The 27716-nt window shown below is 32.1% G+C and overlaps 1 protein-coding gene across 2 annotated transcripts in view; it reads left to right on the forward strand.

Annotated features, from left to right (window-relative positions):
* The window catches only part of Snoo (Sno oncogene), a 166487-nt gene that overhangs the window by 132679 nt on the left and 6092 nt on the right, over positions 1-27716 (forward strand). For both annotated transcript variants that reach the window (XM_076419167.1, XM_076419168.1), the window contains exon 5: positions 27112-27273. In XM_076419167.1, coding sequence (XP_076275282.1) covers positions 27112-27273 — 162 coding nt within the window. The remainder of the gene's footprint in view (positions 1-27111; positions 27274-27716) is intronic.

Genomic DNA, 27716 nt, shown 5'->3' on the forward strand with positions numbered 1-27716 from the left:
AAATTAATTCAATATATTTCATTAAACGTATTATCCATTGTCTCTTATGACTTTTCACATTTTTCGGGCAGCCTATGGCTTCAAAAACTTTTTCAAGCTGCAAAAATGCCCATCTCTCCGAAAACGCGTCTATATTTCAATCTTCTGAGGCCACTATCAAAAATCGTGGAGAGGGTAATTCTCTATGCTCTCATTGAAGCGAGATGAAAAACATGATCATATTGCAGTTTGGATTTCGAGCCAAACACTCGTCAATCCATCAAGTTGCGACGCTAGCGGGTGAAGTAACAGGTAAATTGAAAAGTCCTGCCTACTATAGTAAAACAAATTTTTTTGGCAAAATTATTTTTTTTATTCAACATAATTCCCTTCAAAGTTGTTACACTGATTATAGCGACCCTCCAACTTTTCGATACCATTTTTATAGTACGATTTGTCCTTTGCTTCAAAATAGGCTTCAGTTTCGGCGATCACCTCTTCATTCGACGAAAATTTCTTCCCAGCGAGCATTCTTTTGAACAGGAAATAGTCAGATCTGGAGAATACGGTGGATGAGGAAGCAATTCGAAGCCTAATTCATGGATTTCTGCCATCATTTTCACTAACTTGTGACATGGTGCGTTGTCTTGGTGAAGCAGCACCTTCTTTTTCTTCAAATGCGGCCGTTTTTCGACGACTTCGTCCTTAAGACGGTCCAATAACACTATGTAATAGTCGCTGTTGATGGTCCTTCGTCTTTCAAGGTAGTCAATGAAAATTATTCCATACGCATCCCAAAATACAGACGCCATAATCTTGCAGCCGACTGTTGCGTTTTCCCACGCTTTGGAGCGAGCTCATCATGTGCAGTCCACTCGGATGACTGTGGATTGGACTTCGGAGTGAAATGATGGAGCCATGTTTCATCCATTGTCACATATCAGCGCAAAAACTCGGGTTTATTACACTTGATAATCTTCAAACACTGCTCCGAATCATCAACTCGATGTTTTTGGTCAAAAGTGCGCTCGCGTGGCACCCACTTTGCAAAGAGCTTTTTCATAGCCAAATATTCGTGATGTACACTGATATGTACTGACTGTACAATGATATGATGTACACGTTCAGTTCATATCTTTAGAGTGTTTGCTATTTCATTAAATTTCAATTTACGGTTATTGAAAATTATTTTGTGGATTTTTTAAATGTTTTCGTCGGTAACAACCTCTTTTTGGCGTCCACTGCGTTCACCGTCTTCGGTGCTAATTTCACTACGTCAAAACTTAGCATACCAATCCTTGATGGTTCATTTTCCGGGGGGCAATATCCGGAAACTCGGCATCAAGCCAAGTTTTTGCTTGAACTGTATTTTTCCCTTCAAAAGCAATATTTTATCAATGCGAAATTCCTTTTTATCCATTTTTTTTTCACAATAACAAAAATTGCTTTGTTAAAAATACTATAATTCACAAGCTAATGATCCGACAGCTGTCAAATTTATACACGCATATTTTGAGGGTTAAGGCTATCTAAAAATATGGATTTAATTCTAGTAGCGCCATCTATGTGTCAAGCCGGGGACTTTTCAACTGAACTGTTACTTCGACAAAGCGACGACCATTCAAGACATTGAAACTTGAGATTTCTAGTGATCTTGTAAACTTTATACACTCATATTTCGAAAACTGCTCATTCAAAGTCAAAGTCAGTGATTCTTTCTCCATTATGAGATCCATCTAGATCCACAAGGTTCCCCACTCGCCCCAGTACTATTCAATGTCTACGTGGTTGATATCCCTACAATTAAAACAACACTTAATCCGCATTCTATACAGGTGACGCTGCCTTTTTACGCTCTCAAACTTCATAAGCAGCTTAACTTAACAACCAAATGGCTCAGATTTTGGAAACCTATAAATTAATCCCCGATAATCTATACACTACATGAAATATGAAAAAAAAATCGATCTTTTTCCAAATTTCTAGACTAGAATGGCGATACTTTGTGAAAAGCTTCACCCAATGTTCTCGAAATGCTATCTATTCGAACATATTAAAAGTTATATATTTATAGTTTATGTTTTATATGTTTTATACAAGAAAGAACTGCTGCATGCCACCTCAGTGCAAACATTTTTTGATATAACTACCTTTAGTAACATTTATTCATGATTCAAATTTCAATTGCCTTCATTACTTATTCCGTTAATGTTTTATTTATAATTTCAGTTTCAAATAATCGAAATCGAATGGAATAATCGAAAGAAAATGGAAATTTTAAACATTGAAAATTTATTTTAGACTTTTAATGGTGTCTAAACGTTATTATTCAATTCGTTGCGGATACTTTATACTATATCTGAATATATTCCCAAAGAGAGATATCGGTAGAAAGACAGTAATTTGTTGTAGATATAAAACTTTAATCGCTTGTGGTTAAAGATAGACATGTAATTTTGGTGTAATAAATTTACCACAGATATATGAATTTCCTTTATGGAACAAATATGCGGTTACAATAATACACATTACAAATAAGTTCCACCGTTAAACAAAAGATGACGCTACCAATAAAATCTGTTAAAATTGACGTAAAACATATTATATAAGATATTTGTCAAAAACGTATAATTTATCAAAGTGGATTCAACAGTTTAAAAAGCAGTGAATTTAAGGTCGAAGAAAAACAGTTGAAGGTTGGAATGGACTGGCTATTAGAAGTAACTATTCAATACTACTCGTCGTATCTGCAGATCATTTTTCCTTCTGATTATTAGCTATTTCAATGGATGGAGCCCGATTGGTCTCCAAAATTATTTGGGATAACCATGTTATATATCTATTAGATTTAAATATATACATTCTACAGAATTTATTAAAAGGCATTTTTCGTATACATTGTTATTTATAACAACCAATATAAATAATAAATGGTAATCCCATATTGAAGTACGGCAATTTCTCAAAATGTTTTTTATGAAATGTATATTTAGCCATATTCCATTAAATAAATTTATAGTGACTAAAAAAACGATGTACTCTTATATAATATTTCTGCAGCTCTTTGCAAAAACATTCCAAACTTAGAATTGGTTAATTCGCTTTAATTAGTTTTGATTAGTTGGAAAACTATTATCACCCATATTACTGAACTTTCAATTTAGTCATTTTATATTATTACCTCTACACCTCTGAAGTATATGAAAAATATGGTAAATTTTTAAGTCTCTAGTCTTCGATGCTGCTATGTCTCTGTATTCTTTAATATCAGTTCAAAAGATAAATGTGTTCACCTTCAGTTATCAAAAGGGTTTGAAAGATAAACCATTATCTTAAACTGCATATCGAACTAAACTACTTGAAATAAACATTAGCTACTGTATAATCAATTTATTTAGTAGTTCGTAGTATACATCCGTAAATAGATTTGAAAAAATAAGATGTTAACAATGTAAAACAGTGTTTTGTATTTGCCTACTCATTGGGTATACAGAACCTGTATAAGTAAATATCCCGAAACATACGGAGAGCTTATTAATATTAATAAAGATCTAAATCCCTGTTTTATTTTCACGAACAACATGGCTGTTTGTTTACTTTTACGTATCACAAGTGCTCTCCACTACCATCTTGGGCGCGAGAAAATTTCGAATACCTCTCACCCTATTGGATAGGATTATCGTCAAGTTCTTTATTAATTTGAATATTTGCCAGTGGCGTGCATACGTATGCCGTTTTAGATTTTTTAATTTTTTATCGAATTGTCAGATTAGATAACACATTCCAGTAAAAATATACACGACAAAGTAGTGCAGCTAGAATACAGTATTGTTCGATGACGAGCTATATAGCGATATATATCTATTATGATAAAATATGTCGTATATAAGGATACATTTAGTAAATAATATATTTTTGTCATAATGATTCTGGTAAAGAATTTGAAAATTCGACAAATTTTGTGACTTTTTCAACAATATTTTTAATGATTCGTTATACCACATTTTTCAAATTCACTTTATTTTTAGGTCTAAAAATAAAATTAGGCTATCCGAAATAATTCATGTATATAATATACATTTTTTAAAAAGCAATTTGTATAAATGCAACAAAAATTCATTTTTCTTTTAAAGATTTATGATTATTTTATATGCTAATGCGCTGTTCTCACTTAAAAAAATATTTTAATTACAATTGTTTTTAATGATCTCCTAAACTGATATATTTTGGTTATGTACATTGAATACGAGGGCCACTATTTATATTTCGGGAATTGGCAACACTGTTGTCATGTGAGTCCATCTAACGGTTCCATCGTAATCGTAATCCAGAACATTTTGTCGCATGGACGCTATTTGTTTATTTTATATTTAGTTGAAAGTTTGGTTTCGGTGAACATTTTCGGTCAATGATTTTTTACGATTTTCGACGTTCATTTTACGATTATCACAAGAGTGCATCAATCAACTTAATTTGACTTTTGGCTATGAAGCTCCATCGAAAGCCACCGTGTATCGCTGGTTTAGTGAATTCAAGCGTGGTCGTCGTAATTCGCTGTCCGACGAGTTTCGTGAAGGTCGTCCAAAATCGGCTGTTGTGCCAGAATACATCGATGATGTGTGCGAAATGATTAAGCAAGATCGTCATGTCACCTATGAGGAGAGATTGAGGCATCCCTAACCATTAGTTCCACCAGCATATATGCGATTTTACATGAACACTTAGCTGTGCGAAAGTTGTGTTCGCGTTGGATCCCATACAATTTGACAATCGCTCAAAAAAAGGATCGTGTCGATTGGTGCAAAGAAATGCTTAAGAAATTTAATCGCTAAAGACGTTTATAAAATCGTGACAGGTGACGAATCATGGGTGTATTTGTGTGAGCCTGAAAGTAAGCAGCAGTCGACTGTATGGGTGTTCCAGGATGAACCAAATCCAACAAAAGTTGTTCGCGCACGAAGCACTTCAAAGAAAATGGTGGCCGTTTTTTTCGCACAGCCCTGATTTGGCACCCAATGACTTATTTTTGTTCCCATTCGTGAAGAATACACTGCGTGGTCAACGATTTTCATCGTCCGAAGAAGCTATTGAAGCGTTCAAAAATCATGTTTTGAAGATACCTCATTCGGAATGGAATAAATTCTTTGAAAATTGGTTTAAGCGTATGCAAAAGTCTATCGATCATCGTGGCGAGTACTTTGAAAAGCAATAAAAATATATTCCCAGCTTAACTATTTGTTTTTTTCCTATTCCCGAAATATAAATAGTGACCCTTGTATATCATCTTATTTTTAGTAATTGATAGTAAGATATATAATTATAGATAAGATAATATACCTAATTAAATGTTCTATATTTATTAAATTTGGGTCATTTTAATATCAAATTTTTATAAAGTGCATTCCGGGTTAAAATCCCCTGAAATAATCGAATTATATATCGAGTGTGTCTAACATAGAAAAGTAGGATGAATCGAACAATTCAATGCCAGGACCAAGAACTAATTCTTATCAAATATCTATTAACTTTTACTTAATTGTTGCGATAGTGCAAGCGAAGGATGGTGAAATGAATCTTATGATTTATTATAACATTTATAAACAATTTTTTTATATTTTATCTGAAATATATCTTTTGTACATCAGTGTTAACAGTTTTGTGTTCATTTTAACGAAAGAAAATTAATGTGACTTCTGCTGTTTGCACATAACTTATGTTACGTTGATACCTTGTTAATTTTAGCAGTATGCAGGCTGAGCTGGAGTCATCTGACAAACGGTTTCTAAGAGACTATATTTTATTCATTTCTGAGGATAATGATTCACAGGCATAGATAAGCGAGAAGATGATCAAGATAGTAATAGTTAACTTTTTCCGATAATAATTCCGTTTCATTTAATTTTTACCCTTTTCTTATATCTATGAATTTGTATGTCCATATTAAATTATTCTTAAAATTAGTTGCGAATTAAATAATTCCCAATTAAATAATCCAATAAAATAATTTGATAATTCCAATTAAATAATTTGAATTAACGTGTTAAAAAATGGTGCCTTCTGTTTATCACTTGTTTGTCAGGAAAAACCCACTGGTTGATCTATTATTAGGTCAATGGTTTGCTTTGATGAAACATTTTTTCAAAGTTATCACGTATAATTGTGTAGTGTTTATTGCAAACAATAGCAGCAATTTTTTTCAGAAAGTTTATTCATATCCAAATAATTTCTACAACATAATTTACTCTGTTCTCTCTCCAACTGAACATGTATTGATGGAAAACAGCTACACATCTCTGAGATTGTTATACCGGATCCAGCAAGCTATTGGGAAGGGTTATGGTGTATCCAAAGTGCTATTCTCATTCTTATATATATATATATATATATATATATATATATATATATATCTTATATATATATATATATATATATATATATATATATATATCTTATATATATATATATATATATATATATATATATATATATATATATATCAAGAAATAACCCATTTCATATTTCTATTTAGATCGTAAATATGATAAGGAAAATGAAAGTACGGCAGATTTTTTAAACAACAGATCGGGGATTATTCTGAGTAAGCCATGTTCGAAACAGCTAAATAAATCCAGAAACTGGAATGCCTAGATTCTGAATTCGGAACCACGATTACCGAGAAGTAGTACAACAATCGCTAGGATATTCCTGCATCAAAAACCCCGAGCTACCATAATATTATGTCATAATTTACAACACTAAAGCTATTGGTGTAGGTGGGTTAGGAAAGGGCTTCATACATTTCCCGAGTTTATCCTGTCCATAAATTAGAAGGCGCCCTTGACCTATTCCTTGCATTCAATCTCTGTCACAGTCCCCACTTCAGGCGGTAAATTACACAGTAATAACGAACAACACAACTCATTAAAGAAAATCTCTTCAGTTCATTTAGTTTTGTTTCAGAGATTTGATTTGTCCGAACTTTTTAAGCTTTAATATTACTATTGATCATATAATTAAATTGTTTTAGTTGCTACTAAATCAATATCATGCTCAAGATAGTAATAGTTAGCTTTTTCCGATAATAATTCTGTTTCATTTAATTTTTACCCTTTTCTTATATCTATGAATTTGTATGTCCATATTAAATTATTCTTAAAATAAAACCGCTGCATTTTCACTTTATCTGCATCAAGATAAATAATATTTATTTAGTAACAGTGTTTTAACAGAAAAGTTGGAAATTAAATAATTCCCAATTAAATAATCCAATAAAATAATTCGATAATTCCAATTAAATAATTTGAATTAACGTGTTAAAAAATGGTGCTTTCTGTTTATCACTTGCTTGTCAGGAAAAACCCACTGGTATAACAATAGATGTATGATAACATCTCATGCATTACCTAACAATAATATGTATAGATTCGATTTAAATCATATATGGGTAGTTTTGCCCAACACCTTGTTGCCATTTTGAAGGCAATTAATAATTATGGTTCTTTGATGGAAACACTTTTCCCTATCGTCAGAAAACTGGGACAGTCTATTTTCACAAGCCTCACTTGCAGCGAATTTGTCATCAACAAAATAGTTCGTTATCGACAGAAATAGGTAATAATCACTTGGAGCAAAATCCGACCCGCTAAGGTGGGCCTATATGGAACTTTCTATCCAAGTTCCTGAACTTTTGATCTATCGCTATAGGTGTGTATGCTCTAGCATTGTCTTGATAAAACACAGTTCATGTTATATGCAAAATTGTCCTCTTCAGGCGGCCCAGTTATTGATAAAATAGCTTCGAATTAGAATTTGGCCGTAAAGGAACAGTCCATATTATTTCAATTCTTGCTAATCTTATTAGGAACGTCCATTAATTATTTAAGGTCTTTATACCGATGTTTTTGAAAAAAAGTAACTATTCAATAGTAAAAAGGTTGAGTTGTCTGCTCCTTTTCGCTCTGAATTGGCCGTAGCCTAAGCTGTTGTCACTTGCACACAGAAGCTCAGTAGCTCGTCTTATGATAATCCGTGAGGGTTGCGCATTACAGCTTGCACTTATACCAAATGTATCGGAAAATCATTACCGTTTTTTGACCATTTTTCAGGAAATTTATGGATGGTGTCCTAAAAAAATTGTTTGTCCTTTAGGTAAAACTATTAATAAAGCCATTTTCTAACTTCTTTGAAATTAACGTGCTAAAAATAGCACAAAACTAAAGAGTGAACTGTTACTCTGCAGGCTCATGTCCCATTGATGCGAAAAGTTGATAGTCGGACGAGACAACGTTTGGAAAATAAGGCGACTGGTTTTTGGGCATAAGTCTGACAATCTACTTTGACAAAGTCTGGCGTTGTGGACTGGCTAGAAACCAAAAAAGACGCTTCCACGTTCATTTTATCACATACTATCATCCTACCTTAATCGATGGAGTTTCACTGCGGTCTTTCCAACTAGTGAGGACACAATGACTGCGATCTACGCTGACGACACTACCATCCTCTCTGTGCATTCTGACTCAAAAACTGCTTCGTCTCAGCTCCAATGCCATCTAATTAAAATAGAAAAATGGTTTAACCAATGAAGAATAAAAGCAAACCAAACCAAGTCCACTCACTCATATTACTTACAGTCTGAGAAAAGATAACCGGCGTTGCGTTGGTAAAATTATATAACATCCCACAAGAGGAGCATGCACAGTACTTGGGCTTTTACTTGGATCGTAGTTTAGCTTCGGCGAAGCACATCTGGACCAAGCGTAAACAACTCGACAACAAAATCCGTAGTATGAATTGGTCAACAGGTTTTCAGGTCGCCACTTCCATTTAAACAATGAGAGCAAAATTATCGGGACGGTATTCAAGAAGTTCCGGACCAAGGCTTTAAGGAATTTGGTCATTATTCATCAAAGCATGAACAACAGATATGCATCTGGATCTCGGTGTACAAACAGTAAGGCAGGAAATAAGCCAGTGTAGCATAAAGTATCAAACGAGGTGGCATTGGCCTGTCCCAACGACATATTCATGTAGACGGATGGGAGCTACGGTTTATTGATCTGAAACTGATTGCCGTGACACAGAGCACAGAAGGAAAAAATTATAACTCGGACTATCGGAGTAATTACAAGTTTGGGTCCTGTTTACGGCTTAATTGATGCTCTGAGTTTTCTGTATAATTAATAACAAATTAGTCATATGTATCATTTTTGGAGCCCATTTTATAAACATTTAATGCCAGTCTCGTTCCACCAGATTCGGTTTATTTATTGGACCGTCTTCTCGAAAATTAGGTCGACCATAGCGTAACAAAGAGTCTCTATGTCCTGATGCGGCGCCACAACATCATTAATTCGGCCGAGGCGACTGCATAAAACCTAATTATACAATTTTAACAAATTGCGTTTCGGACAGAACATGAATCACTCCTCTTTGTCCCGACCAGTCGTAAAACATATTTTTCTTACTCGTTTTACCATCATTATTCCACGTCCTTTGTGATATATTTCATTTCGGTTCTGTTTCATACATTATATCGGACCGTTCACCAGAATATCGTTATTTTCATAAATCAGATATCTGGGTCAGTTTAATTGATGTATACATGATATTAACGTCACTTCAGTCAACATCATCCTTTTAGTAATTTACAAGAAGTGTTCCAGCGTCAATATTCATAAAGTGCTATCAGTATTAATAATTTTATTGGTCTAATTAATCTTCCATGGGTTTTATTTTATTCGAGAAACAAACTAATTGGAACAATATAACGTGCGATAAAAGTATATTGTTTTGTTTGCGTCCCTTTCGTAAAATAATAACAGAAATTGAGAGACGATCCAGAAATGTCAGAAAATTATAAATCTCATGGTGATCAAATGTGTTAAAAAGCAAAAGATCGTGAAGTAGATAGTAAGTATAGTAAATAGTGTTATAATGAAATATTATTATATATAGAACACCATCTGTTTCTTGAAATTAGCAATAAATAATTCATCAATTCATGTCAACATGCCAGTTCAGTATGTAGGATAGTGCCAGTATGTAGGATAGAAAATATTTAGTTTGTATACGGAAACAGAGATTGATGCTACTGTGAATTATACTGGACAATAGAAGCAGCTGGAAATATAATTAGAGGCCATGATAAAGAGATTTAAAAAACAGTTAATTTTGCTTTGCTCTAAATGATTTTCAGTGAACCGGCGTTACATTTGTCCTTTTTCGGAAATACATTTTTTTATGAAACGACTTTCTGGAATCGCCATTTTCAGAGGGAAATAGCTTTTTGTTGAGTAAATGAAAGTAAATGAAGTAAACGAGAGTAATTCATTAAATACAAAACAATGTCTAATCAGCATCCTAAATGCTATTAACAAATAACGCCATTGAAACTTACCAGGGATCGCGCTGTGGTCAAATACAAAGCATTAAATTAATCCTGTTACTTTTATAATAGAGTAAATGGTCTAACACATCATTTTTAATGTGTTACTAAAACTTATTTTCGCAGTATTTTCAGATCATAAATGTTTTTGGTTAAAATGATAAATGTCTGTATATTAAGACATATTAAAATATACGAAAACTATCTTAAGAACTAACACTCACCTAACATTTTTTTAAGTTGCATTTAATGGAATCTGATTTCAATAGTACTAATCAGTGTAAATTATTATGCCACTGAACATTATAACAAAATGATACTTTGTTATCAGAGCATCAAATATCCATAATCTTTCTTTACTTTTATGTTATAAACATAAAGTATGAAATAACACGTGAAATAGTACATGTTTATATATTAAAACAGAGAATATATGAGTAAAACAATTGAAAAAAAAATGAAATTAATAATTTGACTTTAACATATATATCACAGCTATAACGAATACAATTATTATTTTTTACAATTTAGAAATGTATATTAAATGAATGTATTTACAATCATTAAATTAACTACTAATTTTCCAAAATTAGGTCTAATAGTAAATAACCAAATTAATTGATAGAAGGTTCAAAGAATAATTTACAAATTCAAAATTCAAGTTCAAATCACATACCTTATTGCCCATATCGTATTGCATTAATAATTAACCACCTTAATATTTATCAATGCTATTTATATTCAGAAATGTACTATTAATAATTAATAATTAATAATTTCTTCTATTTGTCATATGTGTTCCATCTATGCAAAGTATGTATTAGTTTCATTTTAAATCCTGCATATTTTCATTGCTTCATTTTAGTCTACCTTTTCTCACCTAAAATATATATTACAAAAACAATAAATACTCAAATAATAATAATACTCAATAAATAATAAAAATAGGATGATTAAAAAAGTAATTTCTTTACCTATATTTTTACATAAAAATTACATTGTTCTTTGTGTCCCAATTAAAATTATATAAAACTATTTTATTATAACTGTTAGTATTCTAGGCTGTATTCATTTTAACTCTTGATGCACATATTAATATATTTATTACCTGCAATATTCGGTTAGTGCGTTGTTCATGAACTTGCATTTAATGCAAATACTAATTAAATTTGAAACTCATCAGAGGTCAGTACTTCTAAAATTTACAGAAAAATCTTAACAAGTTTAAAATTATTAATTAAATGAGTACTGTAATTTCGAAAATAAAAAAATATCTTGTAAGGAAGGAAAACAGACGATTCTTGTTTTTCTCAAATTTTGTTAATCTATGCTCGGTCTAGTATTTCTTTTACAGCTGTATATACCTTCAGATAAAGCGGGTATATTAATTTTTTGTCTGCAAGAAATGTAAAATATAACTTTACATGACCATATTATTCTTAATTTTTTTTATCCTCAACTCTTATAATTCCAACTATAAAAAATATTGGTGTGTTGTTCAAAACATTCATATGATATTGATGATCTTTAGGTCAGACCGGACAGTTTTCAACCCGTGTATTGTACGAGAGAAATAAACAAAGAACGAAACAAAACTACTCGGAGATCATTGTTTCACGGTCTTTGTTGGGATAATTCAAAGGAACGACTAGTAAAAGGAAAGCAAATGAAAATAACCCTATCTTCGGAAACGTTTTGTTCTTGGTCCCTTCCATTCTTCGTCTGCTTCATTCTTTATTCCCATACGTAGATCTTTTTATCCGGTACAATTTTTCTGGTACAAAGGCCTTCCATCGTCTCGAATTGCCCGCCTCATTCAGTCTGACGTCCATTGTGGAGCGGGGAAAATAAGGGGGAACTGGCATACACATCCTGGGCCTCTTTTGTCGTCTTTCGGCCTGCACTTGTCCCGATCCTGAAGGGTGCGCGAGTGTCCTTCAGTTGTCGTTCTTGTTTTCACACCAGCTTAAATATGCACGATGGAAATTAGGGATGACCTAGTTGCTTTTACCCTACATCGGCTTGTTGGCAGTCATTAAGCACGTGTCTTAATTATCCCAATTTTTTTCGTAATATATCACGACTGTCATAATTTTATAATCTGTTCAAAGTTATTTTGTATATACGTCATCTAAATTTGTGACGACGAAACGTCGCAATGTTGCCGCAAAAAATGTTATCAAACATATTTAGTTTATTTTAACGTTATAGTACATCTAAAGCATATATTATCGAAGGACTTAAAACTATAATTAAGAACACAAATATAATATTTTGTAGGTTAGAATTGTTTTATTATATTTACATTGAACTCTTTTCCACATCACCAACGAGCTAAAGTTCTAGTCGCGTTTTTTTATGTAGTGGTATACCCTGAAAGCCTAATCCACCTAACTAACAATTATATATCAATGTAATATATATTACGTTCATTCGAGAACATAAATATTAACCTTTACGTTTAGTTTTTGTTTCCTTCGATGGTGTGTTTACTTGTAAACTCATCTTGATATCACTGTAGTTTTTTATTTCTTCTGCTACTACCTTTGTACACCATTCTTGATAAAATGAATCACTGAATTCTGCCTAATGCATTTTCCATATCTACAACACATAGTAGTATTCATTCTCCCTCATACATTCTAACCTAATGGTCATCTTTAATTCTGAACAATTACAATCATATCTTTGCGCACAAATCTTGCATGCTCTACAATACGATTTTCTACAGTTATATTCTATTAATTATGTACATACCTTTAGTTGTTTCCACTCTCATCACTCTGTCTTAGGAATTTCCAGCATTACACAGCATTATCAGATATCCTGAAAGTTTCCTTTAATCACTTTCACGTTCCGAGTCACTGTCCAAACATGTTCACGATTCCACCATGTACCAGTTACTTTCTCTGTATATCTTATCGAGTTTATCCAAACCGAAGGTGTTATGGTCGACAATGCCACATACCCAAACAGTTCCTGATGGAATATCCAAGTTTTTTCCGGAAAAAGTAAATTGCAAAAAACGCACGCAATGAAACATTTAATTTATGTTTACCTAGTAACAATTAACAGTTCATTCCTTCACATGGTTTCTTAAAAACTTATTTTATGATGACTTACTGACTTACTTACTCATGGTTCCTCCAAGTTCTTTAAAACCAGATTTTGACCGACCAAAGAAACCACTGCAAAAACAAGTTATGCAGCATTAAGTACTTCTTCATGACATAGTTTTATCTGCAATGAATTGCCATGAGTGACATAATGTACCATTCTGAAATATCCGCGTCTCATCTAAATATAACAAATTAATATAATTCTTCCTTAATTTGTTATGTTTCTGGAAATTGTGTTCTTTTAAAAGCAATGTCTGCAAGTTCCATTAAACCCATTCTTGGGTTATCTTTACACCATTTAAATCCTAAATTACCCAACAGTGTATGAAGGGATGCTCGACATCGCTCAAATAGCTGCATATCTTTCGGCTTTTTATGAATACTTTCAAGACTAACCATTTTCTCAGAAATAATTGTATTAAATTATATTTCGATTGAAAAAAGCTACCTACTGTTTTTATACATTTCATAGATTTGACTCTGATAGAGCTAACATCAAGCTGATCTTGATTCATCACCCGTTTCGCATAAAGACGGTTTCTTTTTGGTGAATTTAATTAAGTTATATTGTTTTTTAATTTTTGAGATATTCTAGAGACCGTTCCCGTACTAATATTCAGTGCAGCAATAAAAACCGAGCGATTTCAAATTTATTAAAACAAAGCCTTGATGACGTATATACAAAAAAACTTTGAATAGACTATATTTAATTTTAGAAAAATCAAACATGGTAACAATAAATTAGTAAATTGATATATACTTCACGAATTTACATATAACTGGTAGAAAAGGTAGTCAATAATAATTATATTACCAATTTGAACCACCTGGGTAGATTTCGAACATCTTATTCCGTTCGAAAACCGGACGGATGTTAAGATATCGAAAAAATGCTAAAATGTAGCATTAAAACAAAATGATCTTAGTTTATCGAACTCGAATATTTCTTTATTTTACTGATTACTGTCAGTACAGAAATAAAACCAACTGGAGTTTCATTAACAATTGAAAAACACTTTCCCTAATAATCAAGGAAAAGAACTAATATTTTTCCATTATAAGTTTGATAAAAACTATTGTCAGGTCATGGCCGTATCGCATCGCGCTTCACGGTTTTTATGATAACATCCTGAATCATTTATGAGCTTGACTGGATATTAAACAGGCAAAATCAAAATTATTTATGGTATTTTTCCTTCATCAATGTTTTATTTCAATTATTGAATATTTTAGTTTCATATTTTCTGAGCTATAGAAAGCTTTTAATGATGAGACAAAAAATGCAAAATATTGTTCTTTAAAGGAATGACAAAAACATATGTTTTTTGTACAATATTATGGTTAGTTAATGGGTTTTTGATGATTGTTTAATATGTTTATATTTTTTTATATATGGAAAGTAACTTACTTATTCCGGATTCTCTTAATTTCCAGGTTTTATTGTGAACAATATTTTATTATTTTTAATGTAAAACAAATAAACAAGAATGTTTTTTGTGATGACGATATCGCCTCTCTGCTTCACCGCGTGTTTCGAATCCTTTTTAAACTTTTACCTGTAGCTGCTATCAGAACTTTTCAACTATGTATAGACAAGGAAAGAATAAATTGCAAGTTACTGAACTCTGAAACTGATTTGAGAATAGTACTAATTCAACATTGGGATTTATTTCTTTAATTTTTCGATTAACGCTGATCGCACATAATCAGCGATTGTCGCGAACTATGACGTTGTCTAGGATTTCGCCGTAAAACAAGAAAAAATGCTATCATACGAATGAGCAAGCAGTACGACTACTGGAAATAAGAAGATTGGAGCGAGCCAAGATACATGAACATGTGTAAAAGATAAGCATATATGTTTTACTATTTGCTTATTTAATCACTTGAATTTGGGAAATACATACCGATGTATTTGTCCCCCATTTGCCTTGCCTGTAAATTAATCTAAGTACAAATGAAAAGTATTTACTAGGTACAAATATAAATTTATAATTAAAATTGTATTAATCCGCAAAAAATATACTAAAGGAAATAAGATTATCCAACAATATATAACATTAGGCACGCAAAAACACTTTTTATTAAACAGTGTTTGCCAATATTGCTTGTTTATTAATGTTCATTGAACTAAATACGGGCTGTATGGTGGCTACACAAAGTATTTTTTAACAACTTTTTTGTATGATTTAGACATTGCAATAATGAGATCAATTAAAGTTGATGAATGTGAATAGTTACTTTAAATTTTTATTAAAAAATCTTAAAAGTTAAAAATTATCATTTAGCGCATTAACTTTGAAAAATCATATACTTGCTAGACGAAAACAATTTGGACTTGAACTAAACCAAATATATCGTCTCGGACACAAATCGAAATTATCCTTAAGCGGCCCATAGACGCTTAATATTATTGTGCAATGTGGGTGGCAGAATATGTTGACGGCGGGCCCTAGACGGTTAATATTATTGTACAATATTTTGGTTTGTACAAAAAATTATATTGTATTTAGGCGATATTAAAGGTTGGCAATATATTGCTACATTGCGAGCACAGATGTACAACCACATTGTGCAAATAGTCCCCACCAGAATTTCACAGTCAATACATATATATTGCACAAACCCAAATATTGCGCAATAATATTGAGCGTCTATGGGCCGCTTGAGACAAGATATTTACTTCCAGCAAATCTATTATAGTCACTTCAATGGTTCCAAAATATTGCTATAATCTTTGCTACGTACTATGCCTCTAATGAAAAGTGATACAGTGTGATGAAGCAGCAGCATTTCATAATATTACAATAAAAAGCTATTGGCCAGAACCTAAACATTACTTCCAACAACACTGCAACAACGCGTGGTTGTGAAGTCGGTCTAGCTAGTTTAGAGTAAATGCGCATAAGCTGTTCTGGCCAATCCGCCGGCACGCCAATGTACTTTTACTGTCGTCTATTATAATTTCCTTGCACAAGAGTCTAGTTCTGGAGAATCCTGGCATGCGCTCAAGGATTTGAAATTATAATGTTGCCAGTTGTTGAAAATTATACGTATATTTGAAGTATATAATATAAATAAAATATATTATCTTGAATTCGCGAGTTAACTCAATATTTCTGTTGAGACCCAAGTACTTAAGTTTACCGCCTATTATTTTAAGTTATCATATTATGCCTAAGTTATTTAGCCTTTTATAAACATATTTAATTTTAAAAGGAAAAAGAGAAAATGAAACAACTTATAAAGTAACAAATATAATTTATTTATCAATATATATATATATATATATATATATATATATATATATATATATATATATATAAATATATATATATATATATATATATAAACACAAGAATCCATTTATATTTAAAATTACTCAGTAATATATCTTGTACGACACTAAAAATACCTTCATTGTTCCTCATAGAATTCCCTCTTCGATATACAAATAGGGTAGGCACTGTAAAATGAAACTAAGACTGTGGCTTATATAATACAAATCCTGTATTTTTACCTCATTTTACCTCACTGATGCTTCAACACTTGTAACGTCACTTTTATGTTTTATACTGTGGAATTCAATTGATTTGCTTGCTGTATATTAAATGAATCTTTAAGAGTCAATAATTCTAGTATTTTTAAATTAGCTCCGGTTTCATAAAATACAGCATCTATTGGAATTTTCATAGCCAGTTTGACTGCAATTATATTTTTATTTGTTTTTAATAACTCTTTTCTCTTACCTTTTGGTACACTCTTATGAATTTCTGATGAATTACGCTCAAATTCGGAAGTAGTAACATTTTTACCAAAATAGGAACCACTAACTTTAAAATCTTCAAGAAGCGGGCCAACTTTCAATGTTTCTTGTTCAATTTTAGTGCTTTGGATTAACTATATGATAAACGAGCTGTAATTTTGATGAGATATATTCATATTAAGGACTTATCGAGTCATATTTATCTGTACTTTTACTTTCGCAGGATTAACAATGTCTAAAATATAACAAATTTAGAAATGAATAGAAATTAATCCAATTTGCAATATTAAATTAAAAATTAAATGAATACACACTTGGATGTAATGTCCCCATATGTCTGTTCAGATTAAGTGTTCTAATAACTTTTTGGCAATAGTTACATATCGATTGTTTATCTATTATGATCAAAATATGAACAATACAATAACAAATAAACTGTAAACATGAAAAATATTAAACTTACGAAACAGTGTTCCTACCAGTATCAGGGTCAAATCAGAAATGGCTGTTGTAGTTCGTTGGATTCTAACTTTTGATTTTGAGTGACAACGTCGCAAAATCAGACGGAAGTTGCCGAAATGTCCCGAATCCCGATTAGGATTCTCCAGTAATAGCCACACACAGCCAGCACTCTTTTCTTTAAATGATGTTTCCTCTGTCTTGTCAGCCTAATACATACCGTCACAAAAATCCTTAATTGGTTAAAAAACGATCCGACTTTATCGGAATACGTAATTAATCAAACAAGTGAGACTTTTCCGGCGGAACAATAAAATCATCCGACGATGGATCCGAGAAAAATGAGACCTCGACGTGACAGAATTGGGGTGGGGTCGTTGACGGGCGCCGAGGGGCGATAGGTCGCCCGGAGGCGCAATCCATCACGTTGCAGGGGACCTGTCAGGAGTGGCAGCGGCTGCACCAACGCGGGATGCATTGTGGTAGGATGCGAATCGATAATGAATTAAACCATTTCCCTCGTTTGTTATTCGATATACCGAGTTAGTTTCGCAACTGCTTATGAATGATAATATTGACCTAGCGGAAAAACAATCGATTCGAAGCCTCGTAACGGATGTTCGAGTTGGTGTTTCAGGTTCGATTTATTGTGTTTAGATGAAAAAATAAAGCTGTAGTTAACCGATCCCATATTATCAGTTGTATATCCAGAGGTGCATATTGGAGCTTTTAAATTATTTTTTAAAATATATCGTACACATATTACAACTAGTCATTAACTAAAACTATCTAGTCATGTTTCCTTGTTGTTATTAAAGTCTAGATCAAATATTTCAGACTTAAACTTAATTAGCAATTGAAGGATGCACTCCACATAGTTTTAAAAATATTTTTAACAAAAAAAAATTGAACCGACTTCAAAAAATAAATAAGAAATTCACTAAAAATTAAAAAATAATCAAACTTAGATTTTTAACACAAAAAAAATAAAATAAATATTTACATAGTAATAACTGTGGTAACTAAATAAAAATAAACAAAGAACTTATTTAACCTATCTAATTCACTTATTTTATATTCATATATACAGACAATTTAGCTTAATACCTACCTAAACCTATTTATCTATTTATAATATTATTTTAACTACTACCAATTAATCACTTTGAAGTCGGTGCCGAACCCAAACAGTTCTATTAGTTTAGATTTGTCTTGTTGGTAATTTAATTTTTTGTATGTGACGTAAATTGTATTCTTTGGGCAATTTGGTCAATTGAAATTCCCCGGCCTGACACATAGATGGCGTTACTAGAATTTAATCTATATGTTTTTAGTTAGCCTTAACCCTCAAAAGATACGCGTATAAATTTGACAGCTGTCGAATCATTAGTTTGTGAATAATAGCATTTTGAGTGAAGCAACTTTTGTTATTGTGAAAAAATTGATAAAAAGGAATTTCACGTGTTGATAAAATATTGCTTTTTGAAGGGAAAAAATACAGTTGAAGTAAAAATTTGGCTTGATGTCGAGTTTCCGAACACTGCCCCAGGAATATCAACCATCAAGGATTGGTATGCCAAGTTTAGACGTGGTGAAATGAGCACCGAAGACAGTGAACGAGTGGACGCCCAAAAGAGGTTGTTACCGACGAAAACATTAAAAAAAAACATAAAATGATTTTGAATGACCATAAATTGAAATTGAATGAAATGGATCAAAAAGTTCGATTATTATCTCTAAAGATATCAACTGAACGTGTACATCAAATCATTGACGAATATTTGGGTATGAGAAAGCTCTGTGCAAAGAGGGTGCCGCGCGAGCTCAATTTTGACCAAGAACAACGACGAGTTGATGATTCGGAGCAGTGTTTGAAGATGGTCAAGCGTAATAAACTCGAGTTTTTGCATCGATATGTGACAATGGATGAAACATGGCTCCATCATTTCACTTCGAAGTCCAATCGACAGTCATCCGAGTGCACTGCACACAATGAACCTGCTCCCAAACCTGGGAAAACACAAAAATCGGCTGGCAAGTTTATGGCGTCTGTATTTTTGGATGCGCATGGAATAATTTTCATTGACCACCTTTAAAAAAGAAGGACTATCAACCGAAAAACGGCCGCATTTCAAGGAAAAGAAAGTGCTGCTTCACCAAGACAATGCATGGTGTCACAAGTCAGTGAAAACGATGGCAAAAATCCATGAATTGGGCTGCGAATGGCTTCCTCATCCACAGTATTCTCCAGATCTGGCCTCCAGCGACTCTTTCCTCTTCTCAGATCTCAAAAGAATGTTCACTGGAAAGAAATTTTCGTCGAATGAAGAGGTGATCGCCGAAACTAAGGCCTGTTTTGAAGCAAAGGACAAATCGTATTACAAAAATGGTATCGAAAAGTTGGTGGGTCCCTATAATCAGTGTATCACCCTTGAAGGGAATTATGTTGAATAGAAAAAAATAATTTTGCCAAAAAAATGTGTTTTACTATGGTCTGAATATTAGTCACCATATCTTATTCTAAAATGACGATTGTAAATATATATATTGACGATCTAGCTCATCTACGTAGGTAATTTGTTTTTAATATAATAATAATTAATATTAATTGATATTGATACAATTTAATTAAAATTTTTAATAATATATTTTTATGGCGCTTATAGTTCATTCTTTTTCTTTACAGTATTGCATTAAGAGTTGTTTAGTTTGGTTTTATGAATAAACATCCAAGAACTAACTAGGTGCATAGAGTCATAGACATCAGTGAAAACGCGTACGGAGATAAAAAGCTATATTCGGCTCAGCTATATCCTTATAAGTAATTCAAGCCTTCGACATGCTTTGGTATGCGGGATTTATTCACATAGTTAAGAAAATATTACTAAAACAACACACTGAACTTCTAAACTCTTAACCAGCCAGAACATCTTACATCTCACCAAGGTTGTTTGGGGCCAAATAAAAAGAAGCTAAATATAATAAATAATACATAGAAGTGCATTAGGTCCAATTTGCTTACATTACAAATGTAATGTCACCTTGACTACATTTGCGGATGATACTGCAAACTTACTGTTGGAGACAACACTGAAAAATCATGTAATTGTTAAGTACACTAAGGCTCAAATGTTACTAAATTTATATATTTCGTAACTGAATAGTGATATAAAATATTAGATAAAAATACTAGATAAATTTTTGGTATTTCAATTCAATAAAAATCGCATTCAATCAAACCTCGATCATTAGCTTGGAACTGTGATCTTCTTTTCTATAGAATTTTTCTGTTACCAGACTTTATCACATAATATTATATTGTTTATTCATATGTCATATAGTATATCTTATGACGTCAGTACACAGTTAACAAACAATAAAATTAATCGAGGAAAAATTATTTATTTTTCGTATTAATTTTTAATTCCAAAGAGAATCAAAACAACTTTTGTATCACTTAGTGGAGTAGGTATGTTATATTTTTCTCTCCTTTCTCCTTTCTATATACAAATACCTTCCATTATTTACTGTCTCTGCTCAATCTTCTTGCTTGAACCGGGGCAAGATTTTTTTCCCTCTCTTCTGAAGTATTTCTCAGATCCATTCATCCTAGATTCGCTTAGGTCGTCCTCTGATTTTTCTGCTCTCCATACTTCCATGTTCCCCATATTTTCTTTACCTGTCTTGGTTGGTTAAACATCTACAATATTCTTTAAAACATTCAAAATTCAACAAGTTAATGCGGCAATATTGCGACGTGCTGACACCATAAATTTTAATGACGTGCATTGGCTATTTTATTGGATAGGCTAAATATCTATTTTTTTTGTTATATTTTGGTCTCCTAGATTTTACGATCTAGGCTTTATCTAGACTGGATCTAAGGCTTAACGTGGGCTCCGAACCACAGTCCTCGCATTAAGCCTACCGACTGGCGAGTAACTTAACTATAATCAGTCGACCAAAATATACCAAAGACTTGCTGAAAAAATATGGATATATCTATTAAATTGATAGAAATAAATATATATTTTTTTCCGTATATATAAGAGGTATTAGTCAAGATACTTTTTCAGCAAACCGATAATTTTTCAACACAAGAAGATTTTTTCGTCATCGGTATAATAAATGTATAATGTATATTATTTTAATAACTATATATAGATGTTTTTGCTGTTTCCAACATCCCTATAGCATCTGCTACTGAACACTAATGAAATTATCTCTATATGTTCAACTTATAACTGTTGGTGTTTTTTGTGGTTATATTTTATTAAATAAATCTTCAATATCGACCTAAATATGAAAATAAACGCGTTTTTTACAAATCTACTAATTCAGTTACATTAGATAATGTAAATAAAACATTTTAGTGATTGTTAATTACAGCCATCATCCCAATTCCGTGAAGAATACAAAAAAGACCGCGAAAACGTTTCTATTTTAAGCGCGAAGAAAAAAATCCGTAAAAATTAAGTCATACCCGTAATATATCCGAGGTGAGGGTCATTTAAAATCATACTTTGAAAACAATCTTGACCGATCAATGTGAGACGAGATACGAAGCACAGGCGAGATCCGATCATCGGAACCTACGGGCGCCCGGGGCCAAACGGTGAATGGTTTTGCGTAAAAAAGTGACAAATAAAAAACGGTATGTGCGGCATTTTCGCCAGAAATAATCCCAATTATACCGGCGCTCATTCGGTTCTAATGTTATTTTTACGGGTCCGGCAGCTATTTCGAATAAGTCCGTCGTTAGAAAAACGAGTTTATTTTCGTTTTTGATCCCGGTCCGTTGATCGGATTCGTAAGTTCGATTATAAACAATGTAAATTATCGTCGGCAGCCACTTTTTAAACAATTGGGTTTGTTTACATTTCTTTAGTAGTCGGGTTCGGCATTTTTTCACCGGAAGATACAATATTTAACATAGAAATGATTATATTTTCTTATTCTCGTATTAAAATTAGTATTTTATTGACATCTACTATAGGCAACTATTAATACACTTGCTGTAACGTAAATAATTCGTCATATCATTTTAAGAGCTGTCATAATGACATCAAAGCTTAATAAATAAATAAATTGTTAAAAATTAGTAAGAAGTATGTTTTAATGATAATAATAAAATAACTGCTACAAAAATTATAGTATTTCACTTTTTTAACATTAACAATCATGTCAATCATTCATAAAAGTTTCATTAGCCAAAAGAGCATTAGAAATAGCTATTCCAATAACAACAAAAATACTATAAACTTCAACGTTATAATCATAATATCACCTTTTATAACTATTAAACAGCTAGATTGTTTGTATTTTAACACTTAACAAGTGTTAAGAATATAGAAAATATAAAAAAGAAAAGAAAAATAATTTAATTGAAAAATAAGTATATATGGTCTGTTCAAAGTTATTTTATACATACGTCATTTAAATTTGTGATATCAAAATCAAATAAAATAACTGAACAAAAATTTTATCAAATATAATTTATTTTTACATTATAGTACATAAAAAAAACTACAGTTAATTATACAGTCAGAATAATCTATAGGTTAGAGTTATAACTAACTTATTATCACTATTGCTTTCAAGAATTTTGCATACGTCTGACAACCGGACAACTTTGACAGGCTCATTCGTTTACGTATTCGAACTAATCAGACAACATTGTGTCTCTTTTAATTAGAATAAAATGTGAAGGAAGATATTGTCTGATTCAAAAACGAATTTACAATTTACGGCAGTCAAAATACATTAAAAATCTTGATGATGTATGTACAAACAAACTTTGAATAGACTATAGTGCCTAATTTCGTAAGATTTGGCAATATTAATGATTTTATATCATATATTTTCATTATTTGACATTTTCTGCAGTTTTTTTAAAAATGAATCGTAATCAATCGAATTGTTTAAAAACTTTAAACTTAAACTTTGGCATCTATGAATTTGATGTCAAAGATCATTTTGAAGACGAAAAATTGTTCAAACCGAAGTAAGTCATCATAGGTGATAAATTGATCGCTAAAAATGTAAAAACAGGTCCAAGTGATATTGTAACCTGAAGATGTCTTGTCATATCCTACAATATTTATATAGGAACGCTTAAATGGAAAGCCATACATACTCCACCAAACCGTATTTACCCTGTGTTTATTAAACAACGATCATGTTGATTATTGTTTCATAAAGTGTCAGTACGTTTACAATAAATGTTCAGTTTTGGACAAAAAAACCGACCGAACATTGGGTGTGTCAAGGTAATAATGATATAACAAATTTGCTAAAAATATTTTATCTTAAAATTTGTAAATTAGCTCAAAAAAAACAGCCGTGTCAACGAATTTATTAAGAAAGAAAACAGAAACCAAGAAATGTATGGAAAGCCGTAAATAGAATATAAAACCGTATCAGCTGTACTATTAGTATGTTCTTGGGCCAATTCCTGCCTTGCCCACCACTCTACTACACTTTGGGGGAGATATTCTCCCCCTCCCTGTCTCACCCCGTTATCGCCCTCGCTTCCTTTCATTGAGGTCTTCTGTTCTAGACGTTCCCTTTCGATTTATAGCGGTTTTATGGCTCCAGACGACTTGGGCCTTTCTAAAGGAAAAGCCCATTCGGATTTGGACATTTTCGGGAATGTATTTATGGCAATTTCGACGGAGAGCTGATAGTTACAACTCGAAGAAATTGTTATTGTGCTTTAAAAATTAAACGGGTCATGGCTTCCGAACCATTTTGTTAGTCCTGTTTTGGTATATACATACGATTCCACTTTTTTTTTATCACTTTTGTGGTTAATACCATTGGCGACAGTTATTATTAATATTATTTTTACAATTATGGCCTTTCATGTTTAACCGACATCAAAAAAGGAGGAGGTTCTATGTTCGACTGTTTATATTGTTTTTAATATGTGTTCACCGATTTCCGCGTCAATTATGGACCGATTTTCAAAATAATTTTTTTATTCTAAAGAATGCACTTCCGAAGTAGTCCCAATGGAACCAAATCAGGATCTGTTATAGGAAGGGGGGGACATAGAGGGAAACCGTTAAATTTCAGAGGCACGTACAAAGTTTTCACTTTTTTTATCTAAAATAATCAGATATTTGTGAATAATGTATAATGACCAAGCCCAAACAATACGAAAATAATAAAATTTTGTGATATATACACAGTTCAAAGTTATTAGTTGGTGGTAGTTAAAATAATATTGTAAATAGATAAATAGGTTTAGGTAGGTATTAAGCTAAATCGTGTGTAACAGGTGAATTGAAAAGTACCCGGCCTGACACATAGATGGCGCTATTAGAATTAAACCCATATGTTTGTTAGTTAGCCCTAATCCTCAAAAGATGCGTGTTTAAATTTGACAGCTGTCGGATCGTTAGTTTGTGGATTATAGCATTTTGAATGAAGCAACTTTTGTTATTGTGAATAAAATGGATAAAAAGGAATTTCGCGTGTTGATAAAATATTGCTTTTTAAAGGGAAAAAATACAGTTGAAGCAAAAACTTCGCTTGATGCCGAGTTTCCGGACACTGTCCCAGGAAAATCAACCATCAGGGATTGGTTTGCTAAGTTTTGACGTGGTGAAATGAGAACCGAAAACGGTGAATGCAGTGGACGCCCAAAAGAGGTTGTTATCGACGAATACATTTAAAAAATCCACGAAATGATTTTGAATGACCATAAATTGAACTTGAATGAAATAGCAGACACTCTAAAGATATCAACTGAACGTGTACATTATACCATTCACGAATATTTGGGTATGAGAAAGCTCCCTGTAAAGTGGGTGCCGCGCGAGCTCACTTTTGACCGAAAACAACGACGTTTGAAGAACGAAATCGCCGAAAAACGGCCGCATTTGAAGAACAAGAAAGTTCTGCTTTACCAAGACAATGCACCGTGTCACAAGTCAGTAAAAACGATGTCAAAAATCCATGAACTGAGCTTCCTCATCCACCGTATTCTCCAGATCTGGCCCCCAGTGACTATTTCCTGTTCTCAGATCTCAAAATAATGCTTGCTGGGAAGAAATTTTCGTCGAATGAAGAAGTGAAGTTGAATGAAGAGGTGAAGTCGAATGAAGAGATTGTTTGTGAAAATCTAACTTTGATTATTTTTTACCTTGTAGTGAGTTCCTTATTTATTTTTTGAAGTCGGTTCAATTTTGTTAAAAATATTTTTTTAGTTCTATTTTTTATTCTAAGCATAACTATATAAAACTAGTACTATATAAAAAAAATTGTATTAACTTAAATTTTTAATCGCAAATTTTATATTAAATAAAGGCAACTGAATCGCAATTCACTGTTGAGTTATAATAAATTTGAAATAACCAGGCTGCACACCGTGATAAGAAGATCAAAATACTTTAACAAACGTAAGCATAACAATTGTTGTAAACATAAGTTAAGCCATTAAGTGCCGGAACCCGTAAGGTGACGGTCATGTATATATGGTTGGTTACAGATTAATGAATTCGTCTATATAGTGTATCCAATGTTGGTGTGAAGATACGTCATGTCAATTTAAGACGGTAAAACGTTGCAATGTTGCCACATCAACTCTGAGTTTTAGTTTATAATATTATAGTACAGCCAAAAACTACAGTTAATTATACAGCCACGATAGTTTATAGGTTATAACCTCTTTATCATTATTATTTTCAATAATTTTGCACGTTTGACAACCGGACGACTTGTTGACAACAGGCTCATTAGTTTACATATTCGAACTTATCATACAGCATTGCGTCTCTTTTTAACTAGAACGAAATGAGAAACACAATATTGTCTGATACTAAAACTAATATACGTCAGGCAATACTTAGATAGACTATAGATAAAAATTGTAAAAGTAAGAAAAACTGGGATGAACATCTCGCCATAAATTTATGTTGGTTATCCTGACCTAAATTATAACCCAAACCTAGGAATTGTATTATGTTGAGTTCCAACAATATGTTAGAGCTATTATATCTTAACTTGTTTAAAAACAATTACATGGGATGAAGTGGGAAGTAGTACCCGTCTTATATAACAAACATTACACTTTCTGATTAACATTTAAAGAAAAATAAAGATAGATGTAATTTTTGTACTTTAAATTTGCGTAAATAATAGAATATTTTCCAAAGAAGCAAATCTCTTTTCTAAAATAATTACATGTTGATATTAAGAAGTGTTTTAGAAGATAGAACAGACTTTGAACAAGAGACAAAAGCCTTTTTTACGTCAAAAAATGACGGGATCATAAATATACACCTAATATTTATTGAGAATATTCAGAAATTGATATAAAGGCTAACTACTTAATTAACATAATATTTTCTTTAAAAAAATTCCTTCAAACAATTATTTAAGATCTTTATTTTTTACAGATACCAGCCTCAGATGTGGTGAAGGATCACCAAGCAAACGTATCCGACTTGCCATTAAAGAAACAAAAACTGGAGCAGTATATGGGCAGTTTAGGTCGAGTGCCATCCATTCCATTTCAAATTTACTCGTTGGAGCCCGCTTATATTACACGATATCTACAGGTATGGTTTTTCTTTTTCATTTTACCCTAACTAATAGGTATAATAAAAATTTAATAGTACTTACCCTTTACTACTTATTTAATAGTACAGAAATACACACATACACACACATAAAGAAATACTGCGATCAAGAAATACTAAGATATAAAAATCGGACTTTTATTCGTTATATAATTACATTACCATACCATTTATTACCAGATATTTAGCTATTCCCTAAGATGAAAAAATCGCCTCTAGGACACCCTTTTGAGTCAGTCGAGGCGATTGCATTTATTATATATGACAGTTATATAAGAAAATCTAAGAGTTAATTTACTGTCTCCATTTAATATTACGTAAGATAAATTTTCTACCGATTTTTAATGTTTTGACAAAAATTATTCCACTAAGATCTTGGAAGACACTCTCCGCCCCCTTGATTGAAAAAATAAAACATGTTT

The sequence above is a fragment of the Rhynchophorus ferrugineus genome, unplaced genomic scaffold (assembly GCF_030347505.1).
Source record: "Rhynchophorus ferrugineus isolate W39M unplaced genomic scaffold, kcgeb_rfMv2 rfM1, whole genome shotgun sequence".
In the NCBI taxonomy this organism is placed as follows: Eukaryota; Metazoa; Arthropoda; class Insecta; order Coleoptera; family Curculionidae; genus Rhynchophorus; species Rhynchophorus ferrugineus.